This window comes from Gopherus flavomarginatus, chromosome 5 (genome assembly GCF_025201925.1).
Source record: "Gopherus flavomarginatus isolate rGopFla2 chromosome 5, rGopFla2.mat.asm, whole genome shotgun sequence".
Lineage (NCBI taxonomy): Eukaryota > Metazoa > Chordata > Testudines > Testudinidae > Gopherus > Gopherus flavomarginatus.
Window position 1 is genome coordinate 14,766,381 of NC_066621.1, and position 16,783 is coordinate 14,783,163.

Here is a 16,783-nt window from a genome sequence, read left to right on the forward strand (position 1 = left end):
AGCACCCACGGCTCCCCTGCCCAAGATTTAGTCAGGGGTATATAGTATAAGTCATGGACAGGTCACAGGCCGTGAATTTTTGTTTACTGCTTATGACCTGTCCATGACTTTTACTAAAAATACCTGTACCCTTAACTATAGGCTCATTTGAATCATAGAAGTATAGGGTTAGAAGGGATCTTCAGATGGCATCAAGTCCAGCCCCTTGTGTTGAGGCAGGGCCATCTGGTAAGCGGATATAAATTGCTGCCATTTATGATCATGAGTCCCAGAGCTGTGGTCCATTCCTGTGTGTGATGCCTTTTAGCACAAAAAGTATCTACTGCCCCTTACCCTCCCTTATAGCTGTGCAGGGTGCCCCTTCTTCATGCTCCAGACGGATCTCCTTCAGAGCGACCAGGTTCCCAGTTAGCTTGCTGCGCCCCTTGAAGACAGTGGCGTAGGTGCCCTGTGAGAAAGAGACAGAGAAATGCAGCTCATGAACTTACACTTGGATGGCATGGAGCAGGGCTGCTATGGGGAGTGGGATCTGACACCCTGCATGTACCACAAACCAGTGTCCATGGGAGCATTTTATCACTGGATGGAAGGGATTGACAAACAAGGGCAGGATAACTTTACAACCACTTGTGACATTGGTAACAATGCAGTTGTATACACTGGCTAAATACCTCTCCAGTGGCTGGTTCACATAGAACATAATAACCCACTAGTGCTACCACCTAATGGAGTTGCACCTTTAACTCAAGTGGGAGAGACCTATGCTGCTGGACCCAGCTATCTTTCCTGTTGACGAAAGGTGGTTGGGATTGTTACATAAATTAAGATATTAATAGGAATCAATGTCATATTTCAATAACTCAGAGGATCAGGTGGCCATTTCCCCTTCTGTAAATACAGTATTATGTTGCACAATTTAATACCTTTTGTAAACCCGGAGTTTTGGGAGAGAAGTCTAAGTTTTGGGTTTAAAACTTGAAGGCCAGATTTTTCAAGACTGGAGCTCAGATGGCAAAGACAATCCTGCATTTAAAGTAGCCATCTAAGCAGCCAGTTAACCGTTTGCCTGTAAAACCAAGGGCTTTGTGGGTGCATTTTAGGCACCATTCTTTAAAAATGGTCCTGTAAGAGTTTAGTTTGAGAGGGTGGGAATGATCTACTGGCATGAGAACAAGCCTGGGTAACGTGAACATTTGAGTTCTACTCCAGCTCCTACACCAATTCCCTCTGTAGCCTTAGGCAAATCACTTAACCTCTCTGCCACTGTAAAATGAGAACACTTAGCTATCCAGAAGGAAGCGGGGATTGTACAGAGTGTTTGTAAATTGCTTTGAAGATAAAAAGCCTGATCCATAGCCCATGTAAGTCAACTTCAAGATTTCTGTCAGCTTCAATGGTCTTTTGATCGGGCCCAAAAGAATTCTGTAAGTGCTACGTTTGAGTACCTCTTGTTACTTATAATTAACACTGGGCTAGGACCAAACCCCCAGGTCCAAAACTGCCCATACACTGAGGAAGTCTGGCTCCAGGTCTGTCCTTCGCAGCTTGGGATCTGCTCTGAACTTCATCTACAACCTTGAGTTGCTTTCACATTCTTCTTACCTCCCCCAGTTTTTCCAATTTAACATAGGTTTCCAGCTTCCCAAATCCAATGTCTGACTGCAAAGAAAAGGGAAAAACATCAGCAGGAAACATCCTTCTCTAGGAAAGATTAGCCCCGCGGCTGAAGGTCACGTCAAGGAGGCTGGGCAGTATGAGCTTTGGGGGCAGATAAATCAAGGCAGGTGTTCGCATGCAGCAGTTCTAGACACACAACATCTATTGCTATCTGCAGGGGAGAGCAGCCAGCCAGCCAGTCAATCACAGGGAAACCAAAACTGGTTGCTTAAAGGAAACAAATGATACCTGCTTTCTCCCTCCATGGAACTATGACACAAGCTATTAACTTCATCACTACGCTAAGTGTCTTTTTCTGCAATGTGACTGTGGCTTGAAATATTGCCTTCCACTGCTCCTATCTCTACGATTCCATTATCATTCTGTCCATCTGTCCCTCCTTCACCCATCTTCCTGACATTTGAGCAGTTAAGTCTGAATTTAAACATGAGTTGTTTTTTTTTTAAATGCAACGATGCCCCTTTTCATCAAAGACATCTACCCTGGGCTCACATCAAGTGGACAGCCCCTTCCTTGTGCTAAAAGTCAATTCCGACGTATTGATCTTCAGTTGAATGCTGTTCCTTGATCTCAGGTGCTTTTCAAATCAAGCAGGAAAGAGACATTTCCTGTTTGCAATGGTCACTCTTTCAAGTAACACTGAGAGAGACACTATCACAGACACAGCCCCGGCAAGGGTAGTCTTGTGGCTGGTTTGAGTTCCTACCACAGACTGTCTGTGTGACCGTCGGCAAGGCTGTTAACCGCTCTGTGCCTCAGTTTCCCAATGGGAAAATGATACAGCCTTTATCTATTTAGATTTTAAACACTTTGGGGCAGGGACTATCTCTGAGGCCTGGTCTACACTATAACATTAAGTCGACCTAACTACATTGCTAAGGGCTGTGAAACATTTAGCTCCCCGTGCGATGTGGTTAAGCCAATCTAAGCCCCAGCATACATACTGCTAGGTCGATGAAAGAATCCCATGGATAGGTGTTCCTGTGACATAACTAATATGTCTCTCTCACACACCTGGTATGTTTTTACATACAGGACAGTCACAAACAACTCTTATCTCAGGGAAGTGCAGTGGCTTTCCACTTTTTGATATGTACCATAATAAGAACGTAAGAACGGCCTTACTGGGTCAGACCAAAAGGCCATTTAACCCAGTATCCTGTCTTCCGACAGTGACCAGTGCCAGGTGCCCCAGAGGGAATGAACAGAATAGGTAATCATCAAGTGATCCTCCCCTGTCACTCATTCCCAGCTTCTGACAAACAGAGGCTAGGGACACCATTCCTGGCTAATAGCCACTGATGGACCTATCCTCCATGAATTTCTTTTTTTAACACTGTTACGGTCTTGACCTTCAGAACATCCTCTGGCAAGGAGTTCCACAGGTTGACTGAGCGTTGTGTGAAGAAATACTTCCTTTTATTTGTTTTAAACCTGCTGCCTATTAATTTCATTTGGTGACCCCTAGTTCCTGTGTTATGAGAAGAAGTAAACAACACTTCCTTATCTACTTTCTCTACACCAGTCATGATTTTATAGACCTCAATAATATCTCCCCTTAGCTGTCTCTTTTCCAAGCTGGAAAGTCCCAATCTCTTCTCATATGGAAGCCATTCCATACCCCTAATGATTTTTGTTGCCCTTTTCTGAACCTTTTCCAATTCCAATAGATCTTTTTTGAGATGGGGTGACCACATCTGCACACAGTATTCAAGATGTGGGCGTACCATGGATTTATATAGAGGTAACATGATATTTTCCTATTACCTATCCCTTTCTTAATGATTCAAAGCACTCTGTTCATCGATAGAACTCATGCCATCTCTCCATCAGTAGGCGGTGCTAGAGAGACAGCTGTCGTTCGACAGAGAGCTCTGGAACAGCGCAGTCACCGTCCACGCAGCAGAGAAATATTTGTCATATTCATAGATTCATAGACTCTAGGACTGGAAGGGACCTCGAGAGGTCATCGAGTCCAGTCCTCTGCCCTCATGGCAGGACCAAATATTATCTAGACCATCCCAGATAGACATTTATCTAACCTACTCTTAAATATCTCCAGAGATGGAGATTCCACAACCTCCCTAGGCAATTTATTCCAGTGTTTAACTACCCTGACAGTTAGGAACTTTTTCCTAATGTCCAACCTAAATCTCCCTTGCTTCAGTTTAAGCCCATTGCTTCTTGTTCTATCATTAGAGGCTAAGGTGAACAAGTTTTCTCCCTCCTCCTGATGACACCCTTTTAGATACCTGAAAACTGCTATCATGTCCCCTCTCAGTCTTCTCTTTTCCAAACTAAACAAACCCAATTCTTTCAGCCTTCCTTCATAGGTCATGTTCTCAAGACCTTTAATCATTCTTGTTGCTCTTCTCTGGACCCTCTCCAATTTCTCCACATCTTCCTTGAAATGTGGTGCCCAGAACTGGACACAATACTCCAGTTGAGGCCTAACCAGCACAGAGTAGAGTGAAAGAATGACTTCTCGTGTCTTGTTTACAACACACCTGTTAATGCATCTCAGAATCACGTTGGTTTTTTTTGCAACAGTATCACACTGTTGACTCATATTTAGCTTGTGGTCCACTATGACCCCTAGATCTCTTTCTGCCATACTCCTTCCTAGACAGTCTCTTCCCATTCTGTATGTGTGAAACTGATTGTTCCTTCCTAAGTGGAGCACTTTGCATTTGTCTTTATTGAACTTCATCCGGTTTATCTCAGATCATTTCTCCAATTTGTCCAGATCATTTTGAATTTTGACCCTGTCCTCCAAAGCAGTTGCAATCCCTCCCAGTTTGGTATAGTCCGCAAACTTAATAAGTGTACTTTCTATGCCAACATCCAAGTCGTTAATGAAGATATTGAACAGAGCCGGTCCCAAAACTGACCCCTGCGGAACCCCACTTGTTATACCTTTCCAGCAGGATTGGGAGCCATTAATAACTACTCTCTGAGTACGGTTATCCAGCCAGTTATGCACCCACCTTATAGTCGCCCCATCTAAACTGTATTTGCCTAGTTTATCGATAAGGATATCATGCGAGACCGTATCAAATGCCTTACTAAAGTCTAGGTATACCACATCCACCGCTTCTCCCTTATTCACAAGACTCGTTATCCTAACAAAGAAAGCTATCAGATTGGTTTGACACGATTTTTCTTTACAAATCCATGCTGGCTATTCCCTATCACCTTACCACCTTCCAAGTGTTTTCAGAATAACATCATGGTCGTCCGATTGGAGTTGAACAGGAAAATGGTGTGTAAATTTTAAACCGGTGGCAAGTCCTGGAGACTATTTATCCACAGAGCAGGAATTCCACAGGCTGTAGCAGGGAAACAACCCCCCTTACAAGTAGGAAGCGGGAGGAACCAACCTATACAGAACACAGGTCAGTCTCTCTGGCCTCTCCGCCATCACTCTCCCCCCTACCGCATTTTCCAATCAGCACCTGTCCCAGCCACTCATTTCACACAAGCCACCAAAACAGAGAGGAGGGAAACTTACAGTCTAGCTGCTGACATGAGATGGATTTGAACTAGCGACTTGTGAGGTCCATAGTGTCAGTAGCACCACTACCACTCCCCTGAACAATCCATCTCCCACAGGAGCAACTACATCAGTTTCTTTTGCACAGCTGGTGGAGATAATAATGTGACTGTTGGAAGGTGAGGGAGGCTGGACATGATCTGAAAGGCTACGAACGGCATACTGCCATGTGGAGAGTTTTACAGAAAAACTCATTATTCATCGACAGGATTAATAATATTTATGGCACACTCGCTTCACCCAGGTATATGTTATACAATAGACACAAGAGACTGCACAGGTCGGCTTGCACTGTCAGTACATCAGCTTACACCATTCTTCCCACTTGGGGCTAGATGTCTGTCAAAGGCTTGCCAAGGCCTTGGACCCAGTGACTGGGCAACACAGAGTGTTTCTGGTGCCCAGGAAGCACGCTGGCATATTCGTAAATAAGGCACTGTGGTGTCACCGTTGTGCATGCTTATGCTGTGCTATACAGAAAGTGAAATGCCGAAATTAGTACGAAGAGTAATTCATTATTTATCGGCGTTTGCATTTTAACTAGGAGCGGCGGCTGCCAGCAGGTGCTTCTTAAATGTCAAGTGATTTTCAGTTCCCATCCTTTCTTTCAAAGAATCAAACCTTAGTGTGGGCACATGGAAGTGTCCGAATGTGAGGGGCAGGAGTTACATGGCTGGGTGCGGGCACATGTGCAGCAGGGGATTTGTACCCGTAGCGGTATGCATGCAGACAGGTGGGGATTTGCACTGCACATGGACATGGGATTTGCACACATAGGTGCGAGCATGTGCATGGTGAGGATTTATGAAAGTGTAGGCACGAGTGTGTGATGGTTTACACTCATGGTTGTGTGAAATAGCGATTTACTTGCATCAGTGTGTACATGTGGGCAGGCAGAGATGTGCATGTGTGAAAACGTGGATGGATGGGCATTCATATGGGAATTTGCACACATGAGTGCATGGGAATTTAAACCCTCATCTGAGAGCAGTGGCATACGTGCATAGTGTGGTGGGCCTGACACAATTCCCCCCAGACCCAGACCCCCTGAGCTGTGGGACTCACGAGGGAAGCCCGTCGAGACATCCTGCTGAAGGTCTTGGGGAACTCTGGATTGTCCATCTGCAACTTCTGCAGGAACTCTGGGGGCAGACGGATGTCCACGGGTAGGGAGAGCCGCTTGCTGACATCCTGCAGACAGGGCCAGCGCAGAGTTAGTGTCTAAAGCACCCGACACAGATGAGAACCTTAAACAGGCATTCAGGGAGCAGTGCCTGACAGCCTACATACTCCCCATGCCCCCTACCCCTAGACAATTGCCTCCCATCTATGAGAACCACATGAGCTCCTCTTCCATGCACCTCCTCCTCACCCAGCCCCGTACTTGCCTCCATGGAGAAGCGGCGCTGGTTGTTCCTTCGGTAGCGCACAGCTGTCGGGGACTGGCCTTCCACCTCCGAGGGGGAAACGGAGGTTGGCTCTGCCCGGAAACCCCTGCCAAGATGGCCCATCTGCAGGTGCCCTTGTGCCAGGTCTGATGAGAGAGGAAGCAGAGACTGAGTGGATAAACTGGATGGCACCAAAAGGCCACTATTAATCAATGCATGGGACAATCACATACCATGGTTGAGTCTGAGTACAGGATGGGGAGCAAGGGGGCTCCTTGACACTGATCCTGGATCCCTGCCCTAACACTGACCCCCTCTGTGGCCTTGGGCAAGTCCCTTCACCTCTCTGCAGCTCAGGTTTCCCTTCTGAAACACTGGGCTAAAACTGCTACGCCCCCGGGGAGCTTGCAGGAGTTAATGCGTGTTTGCAAGTGAATAACAGTGCTAATGATTTCTAGTACCTATAGTGCCTCTGCTGTTATGACTGAGGTGGTGCTAAGGGGCCCGTCAGGGAGCAGGGCTCCACTGTGTTAGGCCTGTATACACATGGACTGAAAAGACTGCTCCCTGATCCACAGAGCCTGCAGTCTCAGGGGCAGGCTGTGACAGCCTTTCAGTACTAACTGCTAGTGCTTTACTCCCATTGTACAGATGAGGAGAACTGAGGCCCTGGGAGATGAAGTGACTTGCCTGAGGGCCTGCAGCAGGCCACTGGCAGAGCTGGGAACAGAACTGTGGTCTCCTGAGTCCCAGTCCAGTGCTTCATGCGGTAGGCAACACTACTTAGCACCCTACATGGAGCACCACTTGCTTCAATGCGGCCTACTCTTCACCATGAGCAAGGCTCTCTCTCACCAGCGCTTAGTAGCTTCAGCTCATGTCACAAGCAGCATTACCATCATTATTCACTCCCAGGGACCTGAACAATTCTGAGCAAAGGGCCTCTGGGATTAAAGGGGGGCAGACAGAGCACCCTTTCCTGCACCTTAAAACCAGCAGACTCCAGAGGAAGGTACGAGCTCCCCTGCCCCAACCCATTACATCTGAGCAGATTACGTAGTCCTGGGAAATGGTCCTAAAACACAACAGCTCTCTTGAAGGCTGAAGAGATTCCGAATAATAACCCTTCTCTTGGGATTACAAGTCTGAAGCATCATCAAGTCCCAGGCGCCATGAAAGGAGCAGGAAATCAGAACAAAATAAGCCACAAAGCTCCCTCAGGACTCCAGTTTTAGGCTTGCACTTAATTCCTCCTCGGTCTGTAAATAACGTCTGGTTGCTAGGAAGCTCTGGAGCGCAGGGACCCAGACCCTGTCTCAGTAAAACGTTTAACGAGTTCAACATAGGTCACCCGAATCCCTGTGAGATGGATTCTCCAAATTCGCAGGGGCATTATTTCCAAGAGAGCCATTCAAAACAAGGCTTCTGCTAATTAGATGTTTCTGAATGAAGTCTGGCTATTTAAAGAGGAGTTAAACCCTCCTGTGAGGATTCGTGGAAGAAATTTGACTCCTTTACAAAAGACTGTCAGCAGATACATGACAACGTCTTCGGGCCCCTCCATGATGACTGCATGGATACAACACAAGGTGACTGCCTTTGGCACAGACAGCCTTTCACATAAGCCAGTCAGAGACACAGAACTCAGTCGCTGAGGAAACTAAGAGAGGGAGAAGAGAGGGCAAGAAAGCTCTGCATATTAGGTGACAGAGTTGATGGGACAGATACCAGGGGTTCTATTCCCTGCTCTGCCCTAGACCTGCTGTGTGACCAGTTCCCTCTCTGGGCCTCTGCATCCCCTCTAGGCTTTGTCTATTTGAAGTTTATCATCTTTGGGGCAGGGGCTGTCCCTGACCTCAGTTTGGGTCTCCAGGTGCTACTGTCTCACGATTAACAATAACTTCTCACAGCATGAGTAACGGGTGCAAAAGCCAGTCCCAGTCACAGGGACTGTCACATTTAGCAAGAAAGTGCTGCAAGTGAGCTTGGCATTTTAACAGATCAACAGGAACGAAGAGGCCAGAAATGGGGGAACTGCTGTTCAGGCTTAAATGCCTGCTTCACAGACACAGCTTCCTTTCTGATCCGGTTCTTGAACTCCTCCAGCAGCAGTGCAGCCCAGCCCAGGCTCTCTGGCAATTTAAGGATCCATTTCTTTCAGCCCAAGAAAATATTACAGCCACAGCCTGTGAAATACACCCATGCCCCTCCTGGCTGGTAAAAGCTACTGAAGAACAACTGTGCCCACTACTAATGGAAACAGTCAGGGTTCCCTTCAGAGAGACAACCCTCCCAAACCCCTAGAAAAATGCCATAATTGGCCCAATCCTCAAGAAGCCATCACATGGCCCTGAAGATCTCTCCAACTACTGTCCCGTCGTCCACCTCCCATTCCTAGGCAAAATAACTGGGCAAGTAGTAATCATCAAACTCCAACAGCATGCAATGTCAGCCATGAACCTAGATGTCTCCCCATCAGGGGCCAGGGCACAGCAGAGACAGATCTGATGGCACTAGAAGACTACCTTCTTGTGGTCATGGACCATGGAGGTAAGATCCCCATGCTCGCAATGCTGGACCTCTCTGCAGCCTTTCACACAGTGGAGCCCAAGATGCTGCTAACCTGTCTATGTGACATGGCAGGAACAGTGGCACCAACTGTTCTTTGGCAGCATAATTCAGAAAGTGGTGACAGGTGACTGCTGCCACCAGGGACTTCACTACTGCTACTGCTTTTACCTGGCAGGTGCCCAGATACTACAGGGATGGGCGGCAGCATAAAAGCAATTAAACAGATCCATCGATCTACCTCCTTGACAACATTTCTTGGGGCCCAGACGTGCTGCCTTGGCCACTGTTACAGCCTCTGTGGATGGGGCTTAGTTACATCACTTTGGAATAGGCTCAAGGGTTGGTTTCAACAACAACAGTTGTAAAAAAAAAAAAATTACCACGTCCCTAGCTTACCCTGCTTTCTTGGGGGTTTCCTTTATTCGTAAGAACAAAGCACATCCCTCAGCCTAAGCTTCCTCCTGAGTTTAGCCCTTCCTTTGTTTTTTTTCCTTGCAGGGCCTCTGTCCCTTCCCTAGTTCTCTCTGCTTTATGAGACACTCCAAGATTTTTGTATTCCTTGGTTGAAGCTAGTAGGAGCCACCTGGTCTGGCTGCTAGTGTGAATCAGCAGAAGAGCTCTGCATTTCTATGCAGGGATCTACTGCCCTCTGACAGTTATCCTTAAGAGCCATTAGTGAATTTCACACCAGGGTTCAGATTCTAAACATCCTCATGTTGAGATCTGGGGTTTTGGCCTGGGCCCACCATTAATACTGATTATTATTACACTGCAATTTACCCTCCGCACAGGATAAATTGTTGATGCTACAAACACCAGGGTCGGTATTGTGGGGAGGGACGAAGGTGCATGGTCCCTAAGAGCACAGAGCACCACAGCATTAGGAAAATGCCATACATCAAGAACAGGCACTGGCAAGCTGCTCCCTTCCCTGGGAGCAACACTGGTTGTTTGCAGCACGAGTCAGGGAGACATCTCATGAACTGCCATGGTGTATCAGCCACAAGATCCCTCCCCTGTCAGCCTGGGGAACTAGGAGTGTCCGGAAAGTGTCCTGCCATACAAAGATGCCTTAACTCCCTTTAATATCTTCTTGCTGCTGCCACTGATACTGGGGGCTGCATGTCACCACAAGGCCCTCTAGCATGGTGCCAAGTGGAACTGAATCACAAATGTTTCTGCAGGGGCCAGGGCTCCACTGAACCACTCCCCGTGTCTCCACAGGCTGAAGGCAGCTGGCTGCTCCAAGCTGAGAGCCCTTTGCAGGGAGAGTGTCTTGTCAACAGAGGTCATTGGAAAGCATTTGCCTGGCAAGCATTTTGTAATGCAGATGGAACAGGTCCACAACCACTCTGCTACTGCAGCGTAAGGAGAGTGTTTCTCTCTCTCCCTTGTGCTGCATGGCAGGGAAGCTTCACCTACCAAGGAGTTCTCTGTACCAAGGGATACAGTAAATTGTCCATCGTTTGGAGTCTACATTGAGATTGAATGCCTTTCTAAAAGAGATGCCCTACTTCAACCACAAGTTACTGGTTTAGATGCAGGAATTACCAGGTGAAATTCTCTAGTTTGTATTATGCAGGAGGTCAGGCTAGATAATCAAAACAGTCCCTTCTGGCCTTAACATCTAGCAATCTGTAGTTCACAGAAACAGAGCTGGGCCCAAACCCAATGGGGCTTTACCTAACCCCCCTCCCCTGATCTGAATGTGTGGCTTGCTCCTAGCACTAGAAAGGGCCAAACTAGCACCCCAGATCCAAACGACCCGACATTAGGAGAAGTTAGGCTCTAGATCCAGGTTTCTATTCTGACTGTAGCCAAAGTTTGAAGGAACAGGGGGGAGTTCAGATCTGGGGTTCTAGTTCAGGACCCTCTGTATTAACCCTACTAACTGCTGAATCCACAGAGGATGTAACACTCAAAGTAACAGTGTCCACTCATACATAATAACTCAGCAAGAGAAGGCTAAATGTCAGCAGGGGAGTTCCTGACCAAAATACACTCTGCCCAGCTGCCCAGGGCACGTCCCTCAGCCATCTTCCTGCTGAGACCACTTCCATTAGCCGAGAGCTGCACAGAAACAGCCCTCTGCTATTGCTAATGTGGATTCACTGCATTGACTTCAATTTACTTGGACAGCCGTGGATGAGCTCACTGCTGAGCATCAGCAAGAGAGCTACATTCGCAGGGCACTGATCAGAGCTGGGGACAGCCAAGACTGGCTTCACTAGCCCATCTCCTGGATGAGATGCAGCAGATGAATGACCCGAAGAGAGGATGGCTAGGGGAAAATGTGGTTCCCTGACATTGCCACTGGCATAATAAGGGTGCCCAAGGGTTTGAGGGATGTATTTATGTGGCCTGTGTAACATATTTAGGTTCTCCAGGATCCAGGTAAATTTCTGTCCCCCATGGTTGAGAAGAAAACCTTCCAAATGAGAAGCGAGTGTAACGTGACACCCTGAAGTCTGCCTGAGTCTGCAGACACCTGATACAATAGCTCTCTGGCGCGTGAGCCGCCCAGCTCCCCATTGATTTCACTAGAGCGGCAACTCTTAACGCTCCCGACAATGTCAACAGGAACTATTCCCCGGCTGGTCATTTGAGCAGAAGGAATGAGAGGGTGGGAAACTCCTGGGGAGGTGTGAATTGCAGCAGGGCAGAATATGGAAAAGGAAGAGCAGAGAAGACTCAAAGAGATAGGGGAAGAGGGAGAGAAAGAGAGAAAAGAGGAGGGGGAAGGAAGAGAGCAGATTGCAGGAGCATTGGCCTAAAAGGGAGCAGCTTTTCTCATGGGAAGGGGCTGCATGTGACAGCAAAGGACAGCATCCTTTAAAATGCAGCTACTTCGCAAAGGCTGCATTCCCCCCTTGCTCTCTGTGCAAACCTCCAACTCATATCAGCGAGGGATCTGCCACGGACTGAGCCGAGCGTGAAGTCCTGGATCTGAATCTAAGCCCGCAGACCCCGCAATGAAGGATGGAATCTGGCCCTCTCCAAATGCCCCCGTGCTAGACAAAGAGGGTCACATGCACGCAGCCACTCCCTAACACCTCCACCCCAAGGTGCATGTGCAGCATGGAAGCGAATTGCAGGCATAGGGACAGGGGACGCTCCAGAAGGGGGCAGTGTTTGCCTGCTGGGCATTTGTGTGCTCGTCTCCCTGCCTGGGTGTTGGTTGGAGACGATGTCAGGCTCTGGGTGAGGAAACGCCAAGGCCTGTTTGATTCCACGCTGCTTTTCATGTGGATTACAGCGGTCCCCGACATCCGGAGAATAATGAGGCTGCCTAGGATATCAAAGCAAATTAAAGCGAGACGGCAGACACTGCAGCTGGCTTAGACGAGTTTCGCTCTCTCTCGCTCTCTCTTTTTATAAATACATTTAAACACTGCCTCTGCCAAAACAAGCTTTGATCTCCCAGGGAAAGAGGCCAAAACCCTCTACTGCTTGCTTGAGTTACAACTTTTAATTACCTCACTAAGTGTGAACTCTCCTCTTAAATCTCCATTAACCTTGCAAGGCTGAGCCCCACTCAGATCTTGGATCATTTGGCCTCTTTCCACTCTCCATACATTGTTCCTTGGGAGGCAAGGCAAAGCAAAGGCCAGGTTTGCCTCTGATTAATGCCACTGCAAAACATGAGCGACTCTGGATTTGCAACCAGAATGACGGGGCTCTGCGCCCAGTAAAAACCTGGGCCTGATTCTGTCCTGCTTTATACCTTGTGTTTCCATTTACAATGCAATATGGCGTAAAGCCTGGTAGCCTGTTATACGCACTTTGCACTGAGGTACCTGACTGCACCAGATGCAGGACAATGGGGAATCAGGCCCTCCAGTGAATTCAACCCTGGTGCTGCAGGAGCTATCTGGATTCATTTCCCATTATATACCCCTACCACAGGGAAAGGAAGGCTGTCCAGCAGGGTAATCTCCCTATACCCCAGCCGGCAGCCAAGAAGACAAGATGGGGCAAGAGGTTTTCACAACACCATGTTGTGATGTTGCATCAGACTAGGGGAAAAACAAGTGGTGATACTCTTTCAGCTCCTCCCAGAACCCAACTTCCGCACACCAGGAACACCTGAACAAAATGCTACTCACAGCAGACTTCACTGAACTCTTAGTACGATCACCCCATTTTTTCCTTGCACAAAATGAAATAGTTACCAGGGCTGGCAGCCACCATTAGGCTTCAGAATTAACATCCCATTGAGGTGAACAGGACCAGTTCAAACCACTGTTTAGAATAGCCTACTTTAATTGAATTGTCTCATTAGCACTGATCCCTCACTCGGTAAGGCAACTCCCATCTTTTCATGTACTGTGTGTATATATACCTGCTACTGTATTTTCCACTCCATGCATCTGATGAAGTGGGTTTTAGCTCACGAAAGCTTATGCCCAAATAAATGTGTTAAGTCTCTAAGGTGCCACAAGGACTCCTCATTGTTTTTTCTCCAAGCTATTGTTTCAGGCTATCTGCAGACCCACTCAGACATCACCTTAGGGTGACCAGATGTCCCGATTTTATAGGGACATTCCTGATATTTGAGGCTTTTTTTTTTATATGGGTTCCTATTACCCCCCACATCTTGACCCGATTTTTCGCACTTGCTATCCGGTCACCCTACATCACCTGCTCAGCCTATCCTCTATCTACCATTTGACGATTATCTTCAGAACCATAAGGGCTACAGACTATGTTTTTTTAATTGAAAGCTTAGATTCTGGAGCACAAATTGGCAGTGACCAGGAACTGGCTCACCAATCCAACTCCTGCTTATATCAGTACGAGAGGGCACTGCAATATGATGATGCAATGAATGGACACTGGTGGCTTTGCACATCACTGTGACTTCCCTGGATGGCAAAGCAGCTCTCCAGACATTAAATTCTGGCATCCACTGATGCACAGCAGCCTAAATATCATGGTACATTAGAAGTATGTAGCTCGGCCGTGAAACATTTGCTAGCCATCAGGGTTGAAGGGTGAACAGATCCTCATTCCAGCTTTCCTCCTATGTGACTGCAATTGAGAGGTATTTGCAGGGTGGCAGGGAGTGTCTCTAGGGAGTGGAGGCAAATGGTGGCAGTCACCATTTAAATGAAATTTTCCAGCTCTTACCCATCCTGATGCCAGCACAGACACAGCAGGGCTCGGTAAGGAAGCCCAGGCAGAGGCTGCGAACTGGGAAGTTTGATCCTGAAACAAAGCACGTCAAACAAAATCCCACTGGGGGATTCACTCCCAAAGGTAAGTAGCTGGAGAGGGAGAGCGCTCACGTAGCCAGACTGTGGGTGTTTTTAACCTCCATAGGGCCAGGTCTTCCAAAGAGCTCATGGCCAGACTCCCCAGTACTTAGCACACACAGTAGGGGCCAGATTTTCCAAACAATTGGGAGCTCATTTAGGCCCCTAAATCTGGGGCAGATTCCCAAGTACTCAGCACCCCCGCCACTTTCCTTATGATGCTCACCGCTGCATTTTCACTATAGCTCAGCATCTAACTTGCAGCCAACGCACTGAGTCCTTTTGAAAATCAGGCCCAAAATGCCTAACCTTGCTCAGGGCTGGTCCAGACAATAGGGAGGCAAAGCTGTTAGCAGCCTGTCTACACTAGTGCTCCCACTGCTGCAGCAGTGGGGGATCCACCCGTAAACCCTAGTCCCCTGCAGGCTGCAATACGTGGGTTGCTCTGCGGTTGTTGAGTTAGAGGGCAGGTGCCAGGTCGTGGTCTGCTAGAAAGGAGGTCAGAGCAGATGCTCTTGTGGTCCTTTCTGGCTTTAAAATCTCTGGATATGTCTACACTGCAATACAAGACCTGAGGCACCGAGTCTCAGCGTGGGTCAACTGATAAGTGATATGGCTCATAATAAAGGAAAATGCCACTGTAGAGATGGTAACAGCCCCCCTTTAGGCTGCAGCATTCCTTGGTTAAGGGACAGGTTATTGCACTCCCTCCCCCACCCCCCCTCGAATTTGCCATTCCTCCTCTGCTTCTGAGCCTAATCAGTTCCAATAACCTGCTGTCAGCAGCGGCCGAGGCTGGGGAAAATAATTAAATAATTCCCCTGGCCAGCTCCGCAGTGAAATGATTTCCTGGTCCCTGCAAAGATTAGCTCTCTCCATGGCACATGAAATTTGCTTCCCTGCACGTGTTATCCTTGGACACACGTCCACCTGAGGAGATGCCAACACGCCGTTTTCAGGCCTGCCACGCACAATGGGCAGAGAGAGCCCCAGAGGCTCGTTCAGAAACATGGGCAGCAGGAATATTTAAACTGCACCATACGTGACACTATCGAAAGGACACATCCAGTAACAGTTGGGCCTGGCCTGCACAGGGGGAAGCTTGGAGAAGTGGCTGAAGCACAAGACTCAACATCAGGATTTCAGGGTTCTCATCCCAGCTCTGCCACTGACTGGCTGCATGACCATAGGCAAGTCCCTGCTCTGTCCTGTGCTGCAATTTCTCCATCTGTAGAATAGGGGTAATGAGAATGACCTCACAGAAGGCTTAGCGCATCCAGGTTTGTAAAACAAGGTCAGACCGAGGCATTTGCCAATGGTGCAGCTGCATGCAGCTGGTCTGTTAGTGCCCACGGGCTTCCCAGTCTCCCCCTAGAGAGAAGAACTTGGGGAAGGAACCCGACTCGATTCTCTTCCAGAAAAAAGCAAACCAATCCCTTTCCAACTGAACCCCAACCTGCAGTAAACCATGGCCCGCTCCCTGAGCCAAAGACCACTGAAATCTGTAGAAAGATGCCCTCTGCCATCAGTGGACTCTGGATCAAGCCCACACAGCACTAGACAGGTTGGTGCATCTGTACGCAGCATTCCCCTGTCAATGCCGGATGGCGCAATGCTGCGGGCCGGGAGCTCCCAGCGGCAAGGGATTTATTAAATGCCATCAGCGGAGGGCTGAAGAGACACGTCAGACAAAAGCGGCTGTCAGGCCTTTTAATAAATAACATCCACAGCTTTCAGGGGAAGGAGATTAAGGGCAGTGCAGAGGTGACTTCACAGGCTTGTTTACAATCTGTGAGAAACTTAATCAAGAGATCTTGGGCCAGAAGGAGCGGGCTGGAATGGGAGCGAGGGAATGACGCAGAACTGGGGACAGAGGAGATGGGCACCATATCTGGGCTGCACCGCGTGGGAAGGGCACAGGCTGCAGGATAAGGAATTTACCACGTACTGTGGGAAACAAACTGTAGCCAGGTTCTTCTGCCTCCAGCTGGGGGAAGGAAATACAGACATGGCCTGATATTGGGGGCTTCTGCTTCTTAGAGGGGCAGAAACACATCCCTGGGCCTAGTACTACGTTCTCCTGCCACACAGGGGGCAGAGATACACCCCTGGGTCTGGTACTAGGTTGTCCTGCCACACAGGGAGTAGAAGCAGCAAAGAATCCTGTGGCACCTTATAGACTAACAGACGTTTTGGAGCATGAGCTTTCATGGGTGAATACCCACTTCATCAGATGTATGTCATGCATCTGATGAGGTGGGTATTCACCCACGAAAGCTCATGCTCCAATACATCTGTTAGTCTATAAGGTGCCACAGGACTCTTTGCTGCTTTTACAG

The 16,783-nt window shown here is 48.2% G+C and overlaps 1 protein-coding gene across 3 annotated transcripts in view; it reads right to left on the reverse strand.

Annotated features, from left to right (window-relative positions):
• Positions 1 to 16,783, reverse strand: part of CDK18 (cyclin dependent kinase 18) — a 174,030-nt gene that overhangs the window by 15,213 nt on the left and 142,034 nt on the right. For all 3 annotated transcript variants that reach the window (XM_050955613.1, XM_050955614.1, XM_050955612.1), the window contains 4 exons: positions 6,619 to 6,764; positions 6,296 to 6,421; positions 1,603 to 1,659; positions 334 to 448 (listed from right to left, as the gene is read on the reverse strand). In XM_050955613.1, coding sequence (XP_050811570.1) covers positions 334 to 448; positions 1,603 to 1,659; positions 6,296 to 6,421; positions 6,619 to 6,764 — 444 coding nt within the window. The remainder of the gene's footprint in view (positions 1 to 333; positions 449 to 1,602; positions 1,660 to 6,295; positions 6,422 to 6,618; positions 6,765 to 16,783) is intronic.